This window comes from Aphis gossypii, chromosome 2 (genome assembly GCF_020184175.1).
Source record: "Aphis gossypii isolate Hap1 chromosome 2, ASM2018417v2, whole genome shotgun sequence".
Taxonomy (NCBI): Eukaryota; Metazoa; Arthropoda; class Insecta; order Hemiptera; family Aphididae; genus Aphis; species Aphis gossypii.
Genome location: NC_065531.1, coordinates 75,138,621 through 75,162,693, shown reverse-complemented (window position 1 = coordinate 75,162,693; position 24,073 = coordinate 75,138,621). Strand labels below are relative to the sequence as shown.

Below are 24,073 nucleotides of genomic sequence, written 5' to 3'. Positions count from 1 at the left end.
TCTATATTATATTTAATATTTATGTGTGCACAAATTAATAATTCTTTGTTTGTTGTCCATTAAATACTTAACAACTAATGGATGGTTTTAAATGAAAGTTAATGAAATATAGATGTTTTGAAACTGGAGGTATTCATAGCTTATTTTTCAACCTCTATAAATTAGTAAAATGTGAATATGGATCACAGATGAATTAAAATTTGACTCATGAAAATAAAAATCTTGTTTATTGGAATGGTTGCCATTGGTTACTGATTAGTAATAACATAATTATAAAAATATATACCTATGACAAATAAATATTTTTACTAATATATACATTATACAATATACATATATGTGCATTGTATATTTATAAAACAAAACTTAAAATATAATACATATATTTCAATAATTATTTTTTTTCTGAATTCTTAACTTATTTTTAATGTAAGCACATAAAGACAATATACGAATATCAATATTAAGAGGATGTAACACCTGCATGTGTTGTTCAGTAGAATATACATGTTCTATGTTGTATGCATTTAAGACGGTGACAACACATGTGGGTGGGGAGTCCTCTTAACGTAAGTTATTTTAAAGCCGATTTACGTCATCTTTTGAGAATTTGTTGAATCTGTCTCCATTTTTTTTTTTTACTTACATCAAAAATATGTTCAGAATTAAGAAGTGGAAAATTGTAAAATTAATCATTGTAACTGTATTATATTTATATTATATATTTCAACTGGAGCAAAACGGAAAACGATAGAAATATAGATTTATTTTAACTCGGGCGAAGAAAGAATAATACAGCTAGTAAATTATTATAAAACATATTAATAGTTTTTTTCTTTTTTAATTTTATAAAATTGTTGGTCCTTTTTTATCTCGATCATTGTTAGTACAATACATACTACTGTATAATATGGATCAATCTATACACTGTCGCTCAAATTGTTCGTTTATCATTTTTGTGAAAACAATAAACTAGAGGTCATGTTTAAAACATGTTGTTAATCTAATATTTGTATAATACGTCTTATTTCAAATGTATTTTTTGTTTTTTTATCAGATGTATCATAAAAAGATTAAAAACACAAATATAAAACTATCATTGTAATTTACTAGTTTAGGAATCAATATGATAATAATTTATCCAATTAAGCTATATCACTTTTTTTTAAAAGTAACTTATTATAATATATATATATATATTGTAAAAGTAAATTAAATTAGAATGACTCATATATAATATTATGTTGGGAGTTATGAATTATTGAGTTAATAATTTAAAAGTATTTATTAATAATATTCTCTTTAATTTTATAACAACAATTCACATAATATTATTATTTAATTTGTGGCTCATCGTTAGAGGCCGTGACAAAGTGGATTATATTATATAGGTAGAAGAAACGAATGGCACAGTTCAAATTAGTTTCTATAGTAATTAATAAGGAGAAAGCACAACTCGAATAAGTTGTTGTAACGGAAGAAGTATAACTACATAAGAGATACGTCAACCAGTCGTTGACGGCGTCTACCACTGATTGTAAGGACTTCAAGAGTAAATTCACTAACACTATTGTATAGGTTAGAGAGGCTTTAAAAACCAATGTTCTTATTATTTGAAGCAGGGGTGTCAAACTTTAATGGAATTTTGATCAACCACCCCTGATTTAGAGAATTTTTTTTATTTGAGAAGACAAATACAACGAATGGAACAGTCTTCAGTATCCCTATACTCCCCGTACTAATATGTATGATAGATACTAGCAAGCTATAAGGATTTGTCTTTAATCTATATTAATATAGAATACAGCTTAAGCCCAAATCTATAACGTATAATATAATGATACAGTGTAATAACGATACATTATTCATGTTTGTGTGATGGCTATACTTAGTCAATTCTTTATTTAGATGATTTTAGTAAGTCCAAATTTTATTTTCATAGGGGATGTAGATGGAAACATAATATTTATTTGAAACCGTTAGACAAAACTTATGCAAAAATAAAAAATCAATAACATTTTCAAAAGTTAAAAATTTGTAAAATGTGTATTATAAATTGTAAATCATTATATATTTCACAAATTTTAATGAAAAAAATTAAATTAACTGTAAATCATTTTGATCCTAAATATTATGAACTTACATAATATATCATTATGGATCATGGATGTTCTACATATAGTATATAATACGAGTATAATGCAAGAAGCCAATGATTTAAAACAATTGTTATTTTCATTAAATAAGATGAAAAGCTGTGCTTGTATAATTTATTAGAGCAAATAATGTATTGTCATAAGAAAATATAAATTTATATACGTTTATATATTTTGAGGCCAAGTAATTCATTCATTATGGAATCAAGCAGACAGTATAACTGTGATAGTATGATCGTACATACACATTACACAGTTACATATTGTTCAATTTGTATGTTTTATAATTTTATCAGTGTATATTAAGTGCTTTGACAAATTATGTTGGTATAATTATATTTACAACATTGACAAGTTTATAACTTGAAATATGGTTCCTCTATAAAAATTGAATTACAATTATGGTTTTCTAAATTTAAATATTAATTTTAAAATTAATAAATAATTAAATAAAATACTTGAGGAAAAATACAAAAGAAAAACGGGTAATTGACTATCTACAATATATTATGTTTCGATAGTGTAACTAGTTATTGAGTTTACTTGTTGAGCATAAAAAAACGGCTCTAAGCAAAAATGCTAAAGTAGAAATCACATATTTTCCTTCAATTATTTTAATAAGCGATGATAATTTTTACCCAAATGTTGTTATAATAATATTATGTAAATTATTTACTACAAGATTATCTAATTTGTTATTAAAAATATACCTAAAATGTAATTATAATAGTAGATTTTTTCTAATTCAAAATGTTTCCTTAAAATAAATACAAACTATTCTAAAACCAATTGTCCTGTGTGCATTTATCGCTACTTCCAAAATTTAAAATGTGTACAATCACCCAATTTTAAAACATTTATATAGATAATTTGAATTCAGTGAAGAATTATTATTCATATAATATAATTTAATATTATTGCCTAATATAAAAACATTACTGGCTTATGAAATTCCACTGTCATGTTTTAAGGTTGGTAAATACCATTTGAAATTAGTCCAAAATACATTTTCCATTTTTTTATTTTTATTTTTTTTTAAAAGAATTATTTTCTGTTACCTTGTAATACATAATACATACTGTATGTTAATAAAATGTGTATAATATAACATAACAAATGTACACAGCTGAAGCTAAGGACATGAAATACAAATTACTCTAGAAGTCCCACGGGTTCAATTATTTTCTCCTATAATAATTTATAGTATTTTCTTTATTATATATCCACATTTGTAAAGACATTATACATTTAATTGTTATATTTTATCTAAACATATGATCTAACATAGATTATCTCAAAATGCTAAGTTTTACACTTAAATATTAAGATTCTTAAACTAAAATAGCTTTATTTACAATAAACATAACATAATATAATACAATTAATTGATACTAATTGTGTAATATAAATCATTTTAGAAAAATGTATCCTAAAAAAAAAAAAGATCAATATTATAAATATTATCAGATTTTTGAGATATTATTGATGTTCAATCTATTATAAATTTTAATACTAAAAAAATCGCAGAATAAAAATAAAATAATGAAATGACTTTTCAATTTTTATGGAAACTAATAGGTACCCAATAAGATTTGATATTTTATCTTATTATTAATTGTATTTGTTTATTTGTTCTTATCGTAATTATTTTTATCAAATATCAAACAGACATTGCAGCTAATAAGTTGTACAACAAAATGTTAATTATATAATATATTATAAATGTTTATGTAATACAAAAATAAAAAGCATAAATTTCAATGGTTTAAATTATTTTATTTTATTGGATATAAAATGCAACTAAGCAGTTTGGGAAACAATTAATAATATTTAAAGATATTGTTGTGATGTATTTAAGTGCTTATTTATTTAATAGTATATTAAAATTCTAAATATTTACTTTTGCTTTGATTTACTAGGCAACAAAATTTGGTTAAAGCAATTTTATATTTTCATCGTTCTTGAATAATATTCGAGTTACTATCTATATTATTTATTTAGCTATTGAATGCTAAATATAGGTTAGTGCTTAGCTATAAATATATAAAATACCTTTTTTTTTTTTGTATATTTTATTAATGTTATAAGCACTATTTAATTGAAGTATTGTATTTTTTTAATTAGCTAAATAAATTATTCTTATTTTTAAAAAGTTGGGTAGCTACCACCAACATCAAAACCATTACAACCACATAACTGTCAAAATTAATCTATGGTGATTTAAGTTTTAATAAACTATTAAAATAAAAATATATGACTAAGTATAATGTGATAAAATAATTATACTTTTGTTATTTTTATTTATTAACATTTTTTATAGCAATTAATAAGAGTTAACCATCGCTTTAATTACATACTTCAAGAATAACTTTTAGAGCATTAAGTACTATGATTTAAAAATGTAGTAAAACAAAAAAAAAACCATTCATTTTGGAAACTTAAAAGAAAACTTAAGAAAAAGTTACATACATTGGAGTAATATTCAGTGATATATTGTTCATTAGATACTATATTTTATAAATTAAACTGTTGTGAAATAAACATGTCTATTAGTATTATATAGAATTTAATATTTCAGTAATTAAATATATATATATATATTTTATATACAAATTAGTATTACAGATTTAAAAACACTATTTTTATGTATATTATTATTAAACGTTAAAAAGGTAAAAAAAAAAAACAAATATGTTAATATTATTCATAACTAGGTATCTATTATTGTTAACCAATATCTATTAATTCATAACAATTTCTCCGCTAAGAAATTATGTATGAATATGATAGTAAACCTTATAAATATTCTCATTTGAATACATTATTATTATTGCAAATTAAAATACCCATTCCATTTTGTTTTATATTTCATTTTAATAACAAATATAACACGTATTACTGCAGAACATTTGCTAATGAGACAACCCAACTACTACCAGATAACCTAACAAAAAAAAATAAAAAAATACTATTGAAGCCAACAACTAAACATGTTGGAGTATTTGAATAATGGACGGTAAATATCACCAATTTAGTCATAGAAAAATGTATGAAACCAACTATAGACATCAGTATAGATTACTAAATCAACAATGTGTGTTGAGCAATCATAATTCAAAATAGCAAGCCGCCAGTTCAAGGAAAGAGGGTGATCATTTGGATAAGGTATTAAAACTTAAAGGTAAAAATATATAGCATATATCAAACCACCGAAGAATGATGGAAGTATCATAAATGAAAACTGTTAATTATGGAAGTGTGTATAAATGGACAGTGTACATATTGATCGAGGGATTTAAATAGTGATACAAATAATTTTTGTTTGCATAATATTTTGGATTAAATGTAGGTACTACTTATAGCGAAAAATAAGTAATATAATATTATTAATTATAATTGTATTATATTTTCAACATTTTAATATTATGTATACAATCATTATCATTATTTTTATTATTTCATAGTATAATAAAATTAATTACTATTCTTTTAATGTGGATGGTCGATGCTATTCTACACAGCTTTGTAAAATAAATAAATGCAGATGCAGTAAAACAGACATTTACAGTTCTAAAAGTCATTTTAGTACATCATGTACAGGTAGATAAGAAATTATTTAAATAATCTTAATATGTTAATAAATATTAACTTGTTTAATAATTTTGTATGACATTGTGTCATCAATATATTACGTAAATGTTTAATTAGTTTTATTGTTAGTATAATTTTTTTTTTCAAATATTCTTAATAAAATAAAATGTAATAAAATTAATTATCATTAAAAAAAATCAATATACAATAAATGATTAATAATAAAATTATAATTTTTTATATTAATTTTTTCCCTATCAATGTTGTATAATTGTTCATTTAAATGAAGTCAGTACAATATATTACATAAAAATATTAGGTTTATATTTGCGAAAATGTCCAAAAAATTTTCACATTGCATGTAACGTACTTGGTATATGTGTTATATCCCCTTATTTATTATTATTATTTTTTTTTTGTATGATAATATATGTACATTAAAGTTCTGTAAAAAATTGGATGCCTGAACGTTTTATCTCTTATATATATATATGTATACATTTATTTGTTTAACGTATTATGTAAAGTAGTATACATTATACATGGCTTAATAAGCACATGATGCTAATGTGCTAAGGTACTAAACGAATATTTGCCTGGTATACAACAAGAATTTGAAATCATCTTAGCACCCGGTCATAATATGTAATCAATTAAATATAATATGTATTTTAATGTCATGTATGCATATTTTATCAATTATAATAACCATATTATGAATATATTATATATATATATTGATTGCGGTTGCGACAACTTTTTTAGCTTTATTATTGCCTTCAATTCCACCATGTTCCGGGGTCCATACATAAGCCCTATATTCTTATTGACTTTTTAAATTATTAACATTTTACATTTTTAACCTAACTATTATGTTGAAATATGAAGTTACGATTAAATCACCGTTTATGATTACGATCCTAATGCCTGTGTTAGTTTTAGAAGCATTTGTATAGATTTGTTAATAAAAGACGAAAAGTCCAAAATGTCATTATATATGTTTTTATATACCTACTATAAGTATATCATTTTTGTTTTGGTTTTATTTTCCAATCTGGTATCTTTAATGAATTCTAAAATTCTATAAAGAGGCACTAAAAAATCTATACATTCCTGTTTGATAATTACATTTTGATTAATATTGTTAAGAGATACTTTATTCATCACCTTTAAACCTAATGGTTTTGTTAGATTAAAATTAGTTAGAAAATATATTAACAAAACGGGTTTTAATTAAAAATCTCAATTTTTAATTCTCTGGAGTAGATGAAATACTATCAATGTAATTTGGAGATAACTCAATTCTACGAATATGAAAAGACAGTTCTATAGAAATGGATAAAATGTTTGATATTTGGCTGCTTCGAAATCCTCTGGTTCTAACTCGTAGACCACTATTATGAATATTTTAAATTTTTATTTTTACAATAAATTGCACTATTAATATAATTATATTATATAAGTATATACAATTACATTTTGTTTTACAAATTATGCGTAAATATAATAAATAATAATAAAATACTAATTTAACAAGTAATAAAGACCGTGTGGTCATTAAACACTAAATAATAACATTTCGATAAAATGCTCATATGGTAACCCATAAATTATAGGTTAACAATATAATAACAGCATACAAATAATATATGTTCTAAATTTGTTAAGTATTACTAATTCGAAATCAAATAAATGGCTTATTAATGTTACCTATTAAAAATATAAATTGAGCATTTGTAAAGAATAATTATTGTTATATGATTTATGTATCAAATATAAAACACCATAGAAAAGTAAATATAAACACAATATATTATAATGATACTATATACATATATACATTTATATTACCATAGATACTTATCTAATTTACATTTTGTTTGAAAGTACTAAAATATTTGTCATTGTGTCTTTGACGAATATTATAGATTCTTTAATTTTATCTTGCTTTACATAAATTAAATTTGATAATTTTCAATTTTTATCAAGTAATTTTGTTAGGTGTTAATGTGTTATAAAATTAATTAACATAAAACAGAGGAATTAATTTAATCATAGTTTTAGTAGTATATGCATATTTTTATATAAATTAGTTATGTCTTCACTGAACACGCGGTACTTTGTATGTGTAATTGTAAATACTACCAAGTATTAAGTATTAAATGTTTAGTAATTCTTTAGTTGCAATATCTATACTTATAAGTTATAACATTATGATACTACATTTCAGAAGTTAATATTTCTTATAACTTATACTAATATTATAATCTTTATTGTTTACTATACATAGGTACCTGGCTATACAAATAACCACTGTAATTTTCAAAAAATCCTAAATATATATTTTATCACTTTGATAGGTTAGGTTATTTATAGGCTATTTATATAGTATATATTTTACAATGACAGAATTTTAGTTGTCATTTAAATATAATATATTATTCATGTTTATCATGGAGATTTAGTGATGATCGTATTAAAATGTATTATCTACCCAACCTCTCTAAATTAGTAAATCCTTACGAGACACCGTGCTTAATACTATTTGAATTAAATAAAATTATTTAATTGAATAAAATTTAAAACAAAAAATATTGACGTACATTATAATATATTGCATTGTTTAAAAATTTCCAAAAAAAAAAAAAAAAATCAATATATTAATAAAAAAAAAATGTTTTATAATGACAGAAATGAAATAAATATATGTATATATATTATATATTTAAATGTATAATACAATTTTATTATAGAATTTAAAGAATATAATACAGATTACTGATATTTCATAATACTATATTGCGCATTGTACAACATACCTATTAACTAGTTAATAATATTTAAATAATTATGTAGGATATAGGATTATAGTTTAAGCACAGTGACTTAAAAAGAATATTAATATAATACGATTACATTTTGTTATATTTGGTAAGTGTTTTCATTATGAAAAAAGTTGATTACATATTTCCGCGTAAGAAAATTGCAATTAAATAATACTTCTTATAGGTTGTTAAATATTTATCAGATCGAGTTCAAACATGTATTGGCTGTATTATTAACTACCACAAATGTCAAATTTAGCCAAAACAGAAAAATGTAAAGCTGAGTTCATTATTTATTTATATTTCAATTTATATTGATTTCTTTTTACAATCTAATAATAATATATAACACTGACATTTTTCATCTCACGGGATGAGTTCCCACAACATGTGTTTGAATGCTGTCCGTTTTTTTTTCATACAATAAACACACGCATAAACAGGTTCAAAACATTTGTGTACAAAAAATATTCTAATATATTTTGTTGTTATCGTACAATATGACATTATTATATTAAAATCATTTCCTTGAATTTTTAAAAAAAAGTTTTCAACACGTTCTGGGAAAGGTAAAGGATAAAGTTATACATACTTATTAAGTTATATTATAATTTTTAAAGCATGCTAAAATAAACTTCATTGTATTCTATATATATTTTGATACTCAATAATATTAAGTAAAAATGAAAGTATTAACTAAGTATATCAAAACTTGTATTGAAATCATTCATAGTTTATTGATTTGACGTATCGTATTCACAATATTGTATATTGCTACTTAAAAGTTAAAATTATTGATTTAACACTGTTAATATCAATACATTTCATACAAAATTAAAAACAACTATAACAATGTTGTCGATTTAAATGTTTTTATTTATTTTATTTAATTGTTATCTTTAAAATGTAAAATTATACGTCTTATAGTATTTGTAACTTAAAAAATTACTAAAAATGAATTTCAAGGTCAAGATCTTCATATACATAGATTTTTTTCAAGTTTCTTTACAAAGTATAGTGAAATCCTTACAATATCTCCGTTGTAAATTATAATCATCTTTTTTGAAATTGTTTTTATCATATACCCAATATATTGGATATTTACGCTCTTATTTTTTAATGTTAATTGAGGGATATACGTATATGTAGTATGTGTTTTTTTAATTTCTCATCAATAATTTTTTTTATATTAAAAATAAAGTTTTATGTGCTGAATTTATTTGTTATTTTTCATAATTATTGTGTTGAACAAACTAAAACAGTGTGTTTTTAAGTCTTTTATAATATATATTGACTTTATAATTTTTTTTTTTTTTTTTTTTTTTTATTTATTTATAAAATAATTAATTGTTTATAATATCATCTCAATCTATAACATTATTCATGTTAAGGTTTTGAGTTGAAACAAATCTATCTAAACTATTAGCTAAATCGATAGTAAAGGCTTGTAAAAATACTTTGTGTTCTTTTATTATCAATATTTTAAAAAAGAAAAGTGCATAGTTAAAAATTCACAGAGTTATAAATAATTTCCTGTAAACTCATAAATAATTTATAAATAATATTAAATAACTTTTTTAAAAATATTAATGTTTGCTAATGACGTTATATTAGGTATCAAATAACTAATAACTAACTCTACTACAGAGATACACATATTTAATTATAATATTAATAACAATAAACTTAACTATTAAGACTATTCGACTTATCAAATTTTGACCAAAAATATTCAACAATAGATAAATTATTGTTAAATAATTAACAGTAAAAAAGGAATATTCTTAATTTTTTTTAAAAAATAAAGAGAAGTTTGTATCATCACAGGACACCAATTTTGTATACGGAGTATGAAAAATCACAAGAATTTTAAAATATGGTTGTTAAAAATGTAAAATTGAATAATAACATTATTAAATTTAAAAATAGGAGTGAATATAGTATATACTTACTATATATACATGTGTATATTTATTTTAAAAAATAAATACATTTTATTGAATATATTGATGACTTATTCATATTGCTTATTTATTATTTAATAAAATAAAGTTCTATTTAAATTTAAGTTTCACAATTTAAGACAAATGGAAAATGTTTAAGAGCTTAAAAAGCGTAAAAATAAAAATAATTTTTAATTACTAAAATATGGACTATCAAGTAATAATACATAGACTATCATGGTGAAAGTATAGAATAAGGAATGGCATTCACCTACAAAATGTATGTACATAGAGCAAAAAAAAATGCCTCTAGAGACAAAGTGAAATTAATAATTCATTCTAGTGGTGTATTCCATTTCCGTGATGAAAATAATTGTAAGAAATAAAAATAAACGGAGACACGTTCTAGATGGGCATTGGATATTATATATAGAGGAAAAAGTCACCATGTATATGGGTCCGCTAAAGGTGGTTATTTCAAAGATGAGAAAAAAACTAAAATTAATGTGTCACACAATCATACTATTTTGGATTCTAGAGTGAGTGATGAATGTATTGGTTTTATAATAATGTGTGTGCGTGTTGTTGGTTTTTGTGTATGTGGCGTCTCCATTGGGATCAATATAAATGGTTTAATCTTAAACTTTGAGGATGTTTCCTGGTAGAAAATCTTGGAACAGTTGGAATTGTAGTGTTGGGAGTACTTACTCAACACCAGTTTTCAACGTAATCGTTTTTATTTTACTACTGTTATTATTATTGTTCTATTATAATTAAATATAAAACAATTGAGGAGACTTGATGTATATTTATACTGAAATTTCGTGTCCTACCGTTTTTAAACCAAGTAGGTAGGTGTATGAGATTAAAAAAAAAAATAGTATATTATATTGTATTATATAATACTTATCACTTAAAAAATTATATTTCATGAGCATAAACCTTTTCATAATACTAAACATACAAATATTATACCTATAATAATATGTTAATTATTTTTCTAATATGTTTTTTGACTTATAGCATTTAACTCTTATACTTGGAATGATACAGCGCACACAGACTGGATAGCTGATGACGTATTAACAGTTACGTACGAAGATGGCAAATGGAGTAAACCTTATTACGATTGTGGTGGTGGAAATATTTGGATGCTCACGTACACTGTACCATTTTTTGGCTACAAAGATGGAAAATATTTTTTCAAGTAAGTTTTTTTTTTTTTTTTTACATTATTTTTAAAACATAGGTACAATCTGTAATTTCCAGTAAATTAAAAAGAAATGTATTCATACAATTTTGGTTGTTACAAGAATTTAAATGACTTATAAAAATAGATTGTAGTATAGAAACTTCAAACATTTATAATAATAAAAATGAAAACCATAAATTGATTTATTTTAATAATATGTTATAAAAGGTATTCAAACTTCAATACAGCAATATAAATATTTATCTTATATTTCTTAGCCAAGTTCTGCTTATAAAACATATTATAATTTTCTATAATAATGAGTCATAATATGTTTTGGTTGACACCAAATTTTTAGTAGTTAAATTTTAACTTAATTTTTTTTTTTTTTTTAGATAATTATGTGTCAACTTAATGGAAACATACTTAATTTATACATATTTTAATCATTTTTTAAAAATATATTCCTTATTTTATTTCTCATTTCTGTATCATCAAAAATTGAAAAAATTGAGAAAATTAAAATAAACTGAATAATAAAAATAAAAACCAGCATTTTTATTTATTATTTTTTTTTTTTTTGTAACCTTTTTTCAAACCAATGTACTTATAATATATTGATTGAACCAATTTTATGTTTTAAATTAAAACTTGCATCATATCAAGTAAAAATGTCTATCTCAGTCCAATTTTTATCAATTTTATATTGTATTAAAATCCATTGCCATTATTGTGAGCAATTAAAATATGCTTTTGACCACCATGTTTTTTTTAAAATTTTTTTTCAATAAATGTTATAAATTTTATTAAGACACGAAAGAGCAATCAGTAAATAAAAATATATATTTAATATATATTAAACTTTATTAAATTAAATGATAAATTACAATCCAATTTTCAAAATTATGTAATACATTAACTGTATTAAAAATGTATTATTATATACAAATATTTTTCCGATATTTTCTTGATGTAAAAATATTCTAAACTTTATCAAATTTGAGTCACTTATTTCTATTTTTACAACTTTATGGATTTATTAAAAATAATAATCAATAAATAAATATTAAATATTTAATAGATTTTTTCTATTAATTAAAATTATAGAATTGTTGATAAATACACCTATCCTATGGAGTGTAAAAATCTATACGTGTGGTTTATAAAATTATACTTATAATCCTAAAATGCTGTATTTTTCTTTTAAGTAGTATAAATTATCTATCTGGTGTAATATTGTCAGAAAAGCTCAAAAAGTCTTAAAAGTTATTATGTTATATTATAAGAATCATAATTAAAGTTAAAATATGATAAGTGATAATCTTACTGAAGTATAACAACCCTTTTGTGTAAAAGAGTATTACAATTTACAAGTTAAAACATTTTCTATAAATGTAAAAATATTTTAGCCCATTTATACATCACATTATATTATACACTATTAAGAACTTTTTATACGATATAAATAATAAAACACGATGATACAAAATTTAAATTATAAATTATTTCGAAGCTTTTTAACTTGTTTTAATATCTTATAAAAAGAGTATTAAGATTTCAGATATTAGACTTTTTTTTTAACGAGGGAATACAGTCGTTATGATTTATTAATCAAATAATCATTATTTGCTAAAATAACCAAATTTAAATTTTACACTAAAAATGTATTTTTATTTATTAAAGTTATATATCAAACGGTTACAAATGTTCTTTATATTATTCAAAATATCATTATCATTGATATCATCTGTAATTGTTCGTGTTTTTTTTTTTTTGTGTTATTCAAGTTTTCAGGGGTGTAGAATATATCAGATATTTATTGAGTTGTTTGATCACATACAAAAGTGTAATTAATTCGATTTGCACATTCGAATTTTTGTAAACATTTTTGGTAACACACTAGTACATTGGAGATTGTATTATTTACTATATTACTTAACTGATAATTATTAAAACATAATAATAAAATAAAAAATTGAATTTGATTGATAACAAATTATTATTAATAAGACGTAATAAAATTATAAAAAATATTTGGAGAATAGCAAAGAAATTAAGTAATTAAACAATTATTTTAATTTTTCCATTTTTTTTTTTTTTTTTTTTTTTTTGTTCTATTAATGATCATTATTGTGATATAATGTTTTCATATGTCAGAAAATAAAACTTGAATGAACAAGGAAATTGTGTTTAATGATCAAGAATGCTTTCTTAGAATTATTTTTAAACCATCATCAAGCTCTATAGTACTGTTGTATGTTGTTAGTAGGCATAATAGATACGTTATCATCGATTGTAAATCTCAGTAAAGAAAAGCGATAAAAAAATAATTGACTCATTAAAGTTGTTTCATTTTATTCGTTTTTATTAAAGTTTTTATGATTTAAAAACTCTAATACTTTTTATGTGGAAATTGAGAGCAGTCAAAAAAATCTCTTTTTTAAGATACCATCAATAATAATATGCAATTAACCATTAAATTATAATTTCAATTTTATTTTTATTATATTATCTTGAATTTATTCATTATATGTTCAATAAGTAGGTATATATATATTTTTTACCAGCATAGTTTCTATAAAAAGTTAACTAACCTTTATATTTTAAATCTAACATAGATAATTAGTTTTATCGTAATATAAATTAAGCTAATACCAGAAGTACATACTGTAAACAAGTGATAGATTAATAACAGCCTCTTTTCGTTTAGTACAAAATATAATATTGATTATCATATTATACACTATTATTGATAAGAACATAATAATTAATATCTTATCAAAACTTGAAGTTTTTTTTTATATTAGGGTGATTTGAATATAGAAATTTTCCAGAACAATTGATTTTCATTACATAATTTTGATATGCATAATAAATTTACAGACTAAACCATTTTTTTTTTTTTTTTTTTAATAGTTAAAGATTAGTTGTTTTATCTTAACTCTATTATGTATTTTGAATTATGTCAAAAAAAAATAAATAAATAAAAAATTGTAATGGATATAAAAATAATAAAAGAATGCCTTTACAATGAAAAATTATGTTTGATGCGGATTTAAAAAATGATCTAAAATATGTAATTATTAATTTTAAAATAAAATAAAAATAAATATTTTAATGAACAAAAATTACTTTTATTAAAATACTAAAATATTTTGAAGTTAAGAAATATTACTAGTTGCACTGGGATAACTTGTGTTAAAATTTAGAGATATTTAAATCTCCAATAATATATAATGTGTATTTAATACTTCAAATTTAAAAAAATATAACATAGTCAAAAACCAAAATATAATAACAGCCATACGATGGTTAGGTTAGGTTATAAGTGTCGTATTCATACATTTTTTTAGCGTGATATGTGATTTTTTATACAACGGAAATTGCATGTCTTCTTATAATTGGCATTCAATTATTGTAAACATGAGAACCAACAAAATCGAAAATTTTTCAATAGCTATTTTATTTTTACTTTATCCTGCGGAAATATTTGATCATTGCATACATAATAAGCACCGCGGTTCAATAAATTATATTTTTTAATTATTCTTATTTTAAAGTAACATTTTTTGATTTTAAAAATATAAATAGGTTTTTCGATTGAATATCTTAGATATTTTCTAATTGTGACTCTAATAAGTATGTTTTGACAGGTTTTTAATTGGGTAAGAGTATTATCATAGCAACTTAAAATCTAATATACTGTAAATAATTTTAGATTCTACACAACAAGTGTTAATTAAATTAAAATTAGGGTAGATTAATTAGTCAAGTATTCAAATATCTTTAAAAGGTAAAATGTCACGTAATTGTTTTATTATCATTTTTTTTTGTTACATATAGCAGACTTTATTATGTAATTTTATTTTTTCATTTCATGTAATAAAATGCCTTGATACCTATTTAAAATTTCTAACAACATTTGCTGATGTATAATGGTATAAACATATACACAGTTATTTTCATGAATTTGTATGTCGTATATAAAGGGTAATTAGAACTCAGACAGAGAAGATAACTAAGTTCAATAGCTGAATCTTAAAATATTAAAAATTAAAAAAATTACCACCTAATCATTATTAATATTTTTAAGATATACAATACATATATATATGTTTAAAAATATTAGTTTCAACTGTATTACCATACAAAATAGAGCAATACCATCAGCGTAGCATAGTATTTGCTTTTTTAAATAAAATGATTGTATACAATTTAGTTGAATATTAATGAAAATTACTAAACCGTTTGATTAAATATCAAAACTAAATATTATGTCAAATAAATAGGTAGTTTTATAATTCATCACATCAAATTATTTGTATTATTCTTTTTTAGATATTTTCTACTAGCTTTAAATATTCAAATCAGATTCATCTTGTATTTATATTTTAATATATTTAATATAATAGTAGAATCATTTAGTTAAAACAACAATAATCTTGTAATATTAAAAAAAGATATTTTAACATAAAAATAAAAATAATTAATTATTGATAGAAATAGGATGTTAATGATTAAAACAGTATACCCTAGCTAAAATATAGAAAATTATCCAAACAATGTAATAAATGTTCACAAACAAAATGTATTAAACATTTAAATATTAAGTTTAATTTACAATTAATAAATATATGATATTTTTGAAAATCAATTAAAAAGTTAACCATAAATAAAAAAATATTTTATTACTATAATAACTAGAGGTAGGATATTTATTATTATTTATTAGCATTAAACTAATAAGTAATAACTATTAACACTTGTTACAACAAAAATCCACCAATAATAATAATATAATTATTTTTTGAACAAATTTTCTTTAAAATCATTCTACAAAAACTACTAAAAATTATCTGTAACACAAACAAATGACCTAAAAAGTTAAAAATCAAAAAAATGTATTATTAACTAAAAATGCAAAATAAAATTAGTATATTATCCTGAATCAAGGGAGCATGAAACGAATTTTTAACTATGATAGCATTTTATAAGATCAAAAGAAAAAAAATGCACAAGTCATCAACATTCTCTCTCTAGTTGTTAATTATATATTTTGTGTAATATTGGTGTTCGTTTTTGATAAACATTATAGAATCGGTTAAATCAAAAATATTAAACGTGGTCATTTTTATGTTAATATAAATTTTGATATACGTAATGAAATTTTTAAAATATGTAAATTAATTTTAAAGTATAAAATTGTGATAAAAATACCACGAAGTAACTTACAATGTTTTACGGTAAAGTATTATTGACTCCATCGCTAATGACAAGTACATAAAATATGGAATAAATATATATTATTATAAAAATTAAATATTAATAATATAATAAACGAAATGTTTTCCACATAAACTAAATAAACCTAATATAAAACAAAATGGCGACTTAGCAAAATAGGCTAAAAGAACTTCTTTGCAGAATGGTTTCCATGTACAATAGGTATTATGTACCATTGAATTCAAATTTGACACATTCATTGCAGTTTTTCACTCGTCACCTATTGTACTAGTATGTAATTTTTTATCACCTTAAACACATTAATATTATAACTCAGTAAAAAACAATATTATATTTTAAATCCACAATTGCTGTGAAAAAAATATATCTTATTAGCCCGGCATATTGTTTTAAATTTTAATCGATTTATTGAATAATGATTACAATTAATATATTACACTGTCTTTTTATAGCAGGAAAAAACTTCAGAATTCATTATCGATGGTGGATTCTTGTAACGAATTAGATTGAATTTTTATTATGGGGAGGGCCATTAATAGTAAAAATATATACCATTTTTACCAAATACTAGTTCTAGAATTATCTACAATTTACATAATTTTTAAAATATTTTGGATCTTTTCAATGCTATTTATAGATATTTGTGATATAAAATATATAAAAGTACAATTTTATTTTTGTTTATCGATAAATATAAATAATACGTTTTTGTCTATAACTCATTAATAATTGTATTCAAGTTTGGTTTTAATCAAATTTACTTTCAAATAGAAATTTAAATTTTTCTAAAAGTGTAACGAACCTATTACTTACAATTTTCCCAATAGTTTGTGTATCTGAGATATTAGATTACTCAATATAGAAACGAACCTGTAGTTTTTATACATGATTTATCCTCGTATTTTATATAAGTTAATAATTGATTATTAAATTAACAATTAATTTGAAAATGTGCTATTTACAACGATAAGTTTTAAATATATGTATATATATTATATTAAAAAACGTATTTTATTTCTAATTTTTTTTTAAAACTCGGACTGCATCTTCATTAAAACATACATTTTCATTTCGTAACTCATCAAGAATTTGAAGAATGTCAAATTATTTAATAATTTCAGTTAATAAAATCATTAAATTAAACTAAAGAAACACTTTAATTATGAATATGTCAAAGGTTATTTTTTGACTTCATTAAATAAATTTATAACTGAACTAATAATAAAAAAAAAAAGAAAAACTTTAAAACATGATTGACTCTAATATTATGACTTATTATATATATATTTATTTATGAGTATATAATCTATTTTTATATTTTTTATATCATAATTTTCCAAGTTAATCATACTTTTATAACAAACTTATTACATTTTAAGTATGTTTTAGACTAAAAGACACTCTGTTTTAATTTATTTTTAAAATAATTTGTTTTAATAGTACTTGAAACTGTGGTAAATTTATTTTTACATTTTATATAATATGCTATTTCAAAACTATTTAGGTGTTAACTAACTTTTATGAATAAATTATATTTAGTGCGTACAGAATAAAGTAAGCCACCTGTCATCCATTCGTTTAATCTTTGTTTTTTTTTTTTTTAATTTTTTAATTTTATTTTGTACAATAAAATTAATTTTTACTGTAGATATATTAGTGGGTAAAATCGGGTCATGTGATACATTAAACGAGTTAAGTTGTTTGAAAATATCTTAATGTTTATTTAATATTTTATATTCAATTTTTTTTTATCACTTTATCAGGCCGATAAATGGAATAAATAATAATACACGAATAACAAATACAACTAGTCTACGGCTCACGTGATAATATAGAACTTTGTTTTTATAGGAATTTTCTCTATGAACGAATTATAAAACATTAACAAAACGATATTTCTATTCTTAATGCGATTTTAAGAAAATACTTAGATTAATATTAAGCTATTTATACTGGGAACCTATTTACATCATTTTATGGTACCCAGAAGATCTTACAACAAAAATATATTATATAATATATAACAATAACTATTATTTAATATATATGATTATTTTAAGTTAAACTTACCGTGTTACTAGAAGTTATATGGATAGTTCATAAAATAATCTTAAGTATACATTTTGAGTTACTGTTTTTACCCAGAATTGATTTTAATAATATACAATAATTTATCATTGAATTTAAATTAAACACATCCATTAGTTATTACAGTCACCTACTCAATAAAGAGGTACAACCGAAACTTATTATACATATATATATATATATATCTGAGCAACTTCTCTAAATTTTTTTTTTTAAATGTTTGGCTCTCATTTCCACTCAATAACCATAAACTTTAAAACAATATCTTTCATTGTGCAAATTCTAATGAATACAATGACGGTAATAATCATGAAAACAACTTCGAACTCCCATTAATTACGCTTAAATTTCCGATCTTTATTTTTAATAAAACCAATGACTAGCATATTATTAAATTATACATTTTATATGATGGACATGTCTCAATAACAATAATTATTCCTCTAAATACTTTAAATTTTAAAAGCATTAACATATTTATGCTTATGGAATGAATGTGATTATTTTTATCATATTTCAAATTAGCTACTTATATTAATCATAATTTGGGATTCAACATTTAAAATGATTATAGAATATTATACAGACTGAAAATATTTATTTGTTTTCATTTTTTTTATGATGACTGAATCAATATTTCAACTGTTTTATGTATACAAAATAGAATATTCAGATAAATAAGGGAAAATCCCAGACTGTATATATTTTGGAAAATTATAAAATTATAGGAAAAATTGTCCGAGAGCTAATTAAATTTATCTACTTGTAATAATGAGATGGTCCGACTTTAATAGAAATACGGTCTAGACTCATTATTTCCATATTTAAACTATTTAACTAATGTAGGTAAATATTTAAACGAAATTACAGTAATTGTAGCAAGCTATTTTTTATTAGGATAACCGATTGAAAAACAGTGTCATTACTTAAAAAGTCAAATTGTGTAAAAAAGTGTAAATTTACCTTGTTTTCAAGTATCAGGTGTTTAGTGATAACATTGATACATACAGGGATCTATCGATTCCTCCAATAAAGCATTAATTTTGCTTGTAACAATTCGACTAGCAATCTTAATAGTATATAATTACAATTTATTAATATCGTCTACGAATATCGATTTTTATATAAAATAATATCAAAAGTATAGGTACCTTTTTAATAATAATAATTAATATTGTAAAGTAAACATAATTTTCATACCTATAAAACAGATGGCACAAGTATATATTAATAATACACATTTAAAAAATAATATAATAATTACCGATCATTTAAATATTAAAAATATAATAATAATAATCGTATTCCTATATTTAGGAGTGTATTTTTAAATAAACTTTTATTAAAGCTACAACATTAAGTACAATAAAAATAAATCTAATTATGTATACAATACTGCACAGTATATACGTAATAATAATTACCCTAAATTATAGTATTATAAGAAAAATTAGAATATCATTTTTGTTTGAAAAGATTCATTGTTTCTCTGTTTGGTTAGACGGCGGAATCGATACTATCAAAATCGATAAAATATTTCCATAAGCATAAAAAGGTCTAGTGGGATTGATGAAACCCCATATACAACATACAACTTTTGGGATTTTCTAAATCTACCTTCATTATCCATTGAAGATTACGCTACAGTAATATATTTCCACGTAGGTAAATCATAATAATTCTGGTACTGTTACCATTAAATATGAAAAATCGGGTTGCTAAATATGAAATCAATCCTCTTAAAACCGGAAAAATTAATGAGTCATTAATTATTGAAACAAATGTTACTTCAAGTATAACAAGAATTTTTATAAACTTTACCTAATGGATGTTAGGTAGGTACACATATTTACGACTACAGTATTTATATTTATATACTAAATCAAATATGGAATTATAATAGTGATTAACGGTACAAAATAGATATCTAGACTTCGAATTTAACTTCAAAATGGTCTACTTTATGGTCATATATGTGAGTCTACATATTATATACAAGTGTCAGCATGATATAAAACTACATAATAAAAGTTAAGTACGATTCCACAAATATATTTAATAAACATCCAAAGTTAAAATTTTGATGATATGGTAATCTGTCTATATATTATGTACATTAATTTATTTTACCTATTTTCAAATAGCTAACGCATCATCAATCTATTTAGTCATCTATTGATTTTCATCAGTAACTTTTATTCAAAACAGCCATTGTATATCTCACATAACCTTGATGACTATGCCTAAAAACTAATAAATCTTCCGATTGTAACATGATGAAAACCTATTGACAAAGGATTAAATTCTCTGATGAACGACTTTATTCTGTACAATGTACTGGAGTTTAGACAATTGCATATAATATTAATTGATTTAGGAAATATTAATGTACAAATATGAGTTACTAAACAATAATTTGGTTTGGTTGAATATATTTAGAATGTTTTACATATTTTGTGTTTATGATTACCTATCGTACCAATATATTATGATATACATATGTAATAATTTCGAGTAGAATATGATTACTTATTATCGATAAATTTATCATCTTTAATTAGTTTTATTTGTCTGCTATATAATTGAATAGTAAAAACTATATATTTATATAGGTATGACGTATAAAATAACATAAAAAAATAACTCAATAATAAACGGTCCAGAAAGTTCCTTTAAAATGAACAACAACCAATTTTATAGTACTCACATAACAAACAAATATAGTTAGTAATATCAATACATATGTAAATTGAAGTTGAAACTATAAAAAAAAAAAAAATATTTTAAAAATCAAGGCAACTCAAAAGTAGGTATAGTTATATTTTATTTAAAAAGTAATCAAACTTTACCTAAAATATTTAAAAATTCACAATATTTCGTGAAATCAAATACATCGAGTAATTAAATATATTTAGAAAATGTTATTTTTTAATTTTTATTTCAAGTTTTACTAGTTGTAAAAATTTTAAATTAAACATAGTTTTTTTATATAGTTTAACAACTTACTTATAAATGTTTGAATTACGAGATTGATTATTAATATTTTAATATTTTTTGAAGCCAAAAACCTTATTTGGTTAGATTATGTTTTTCTTAAATTAGTATTATTAGATTTGGTATCCCCAAATGTGTCATATTTAAGTGATTACTTTAAACTCGTAAAATAAAATCAATTTTGTTTCTATAAATATATATTTCACAACAGTTTTCCATAAATTATATATAATACTATAAGTATAATTTGATTGTATTTATATATACCTATATTTATTGATTTTTAGAGGTACCAGTGGAATCGATATTGATTTAAGAAGGGTTGACATTGATCAGTGTCCTTTGCCACCAGGAAGTAATCATTTTAACATATTCGCCTCATCTGACAAGTGTAAAAAACAAACTACTTACGTAAGTTATTATACTATGTAACATTATGTATATTATCTCATATATTTTAGATTGTTTTTTATATAAAATATTATACCTATATAAAATATATATTAATATATTTTTTTTTAATTTTCGTATTAATTTGGTTATTTTTTTTTATTTTATATTAATTTACGGTACGATATTCTAAAATCTTAGAATTTCTAATGTAAACAAATATGTCTAAATCTAAATATGTTTGTATTAGATTGTTTTTGAAATATTTGAAATATTATTCATTTTTAATGATTTATATAGTTAGAAAAACCTTTACTTCCTACCAATTATTAATTTTGAAATTGGAACTTATAATTTCTTTCAATGAAATAGAAAAGTACAAAATTATTTTTCTTAAAACATATATAATATATATACGTATAAATAATTTAAATAATTAAACTGAAATAATATGTATTGTCGCATATTTGTTCTATCATGTAAAAAATAAACTTAAAACCACTGTTTTCTTAGTTATACCTACACCAATATTCAAGAGGTCATTTCATATGTATTACACCTAGTTTAAATAAGCCAGCTATTAAAATAACTATCATTCTTGCATACAATTATAATAAAACAAAACAGTCAAACTCAAACTCTGCCTTAATTATCCATAGTTATATTTTATTTAAAAATAGATTTTTCACTTTCTTTTCCAATGGATATGAATACTTAAAGTAATTCAATAACAATACCATACAATTATTTTTTCACTTAGTTACCGCTCATACAGTCATACTATTAGTTAAGTTAAGTTAAATTGAAATAAAGTATAAAATTATCTACAAATCATTTAAATTTTTAACTTAACTAGAATAAATAAAACTATCCATATTATGATCATACAAACGATGCATAATATCGACAAATATTAAAATTTTGAAAAAAAAAAATCATAAAATATTAGGTGAATTGTCAGAGTGATCACTTATTTGTAATAAAAAAAAAATGTATCTATCATCTAAAAAAATCTTGGTAATTATCATAGACGATTCAAACTCTCAAACTAAAATAGATAGTTTGTGTAATAATGTAATTTGTGGTTTATTCCAAGTAATATTTTTTTTCTACAATATACTGATATAGACTTTTTTTACCGTGACAATGTGTAGTCAACAGATGGCTTGGGGGCTGTAACTTCGACTGCTTTAGCACGAAAAGTACTCATTGATCATCATTCCTATGAATATAGAATCAAGATTGTAACCTTATAAGTGTAGATAAACGTATGAGTTCCTATCAGCGGATTAAAATTTAAAACATCACAGAACAATAACTATTATTATTATATCAAGTATCGACGTCCATAAAATGTCGATGCACCTTTGAACATTTCCGAATATGTTCATTGTTCATATTATGTTTTATTATGACGTGATACACGACTGTGGTCCGTGAGTACTAAATGAATTTTAATCAATCTACTAATTGAACAATGACTATAAAAAACGTTCGAAAAGTTTTTTTAAAAAATTAAATTATCTAAATGTATTTATCAATACGTCTAATCTATCCGAATACAATGCACCAAGTGATTTCATTTGAACAGAAGGAAACAAGGATCCAGAACTCATACCACACTGCTTCAACTAATTTTGCTATTTAGAT

At 21.8% G+C, this 24,073-nt stretch overlaps 1 protein-coding gene across 1 annotated transcript in view; it reads left to right on the top strand.

The window, feature by feature from the left end:
- Positions 1-24,073, top strand: part of LOC114126334 (probable G-protein coupled receptor CG31760) — an 88,486-nt gene that overhangs the window by 31,848 nt on the left and 32,565 nt on the right. The window contains exons 3-4 of the mRNA XM_050201026.1: positions 11,539-11,722; positions 22,321-22,444. Of these exons, the coding sequence (XP_050056983.1) occupies positions 11,539-11,722; positions 22,321-22,444 (308 nt within the window). The remainder of the gene's footprint in view (positions 1-11,538; positions 11,723-22,320; positions 22,445-24,073) is intronic.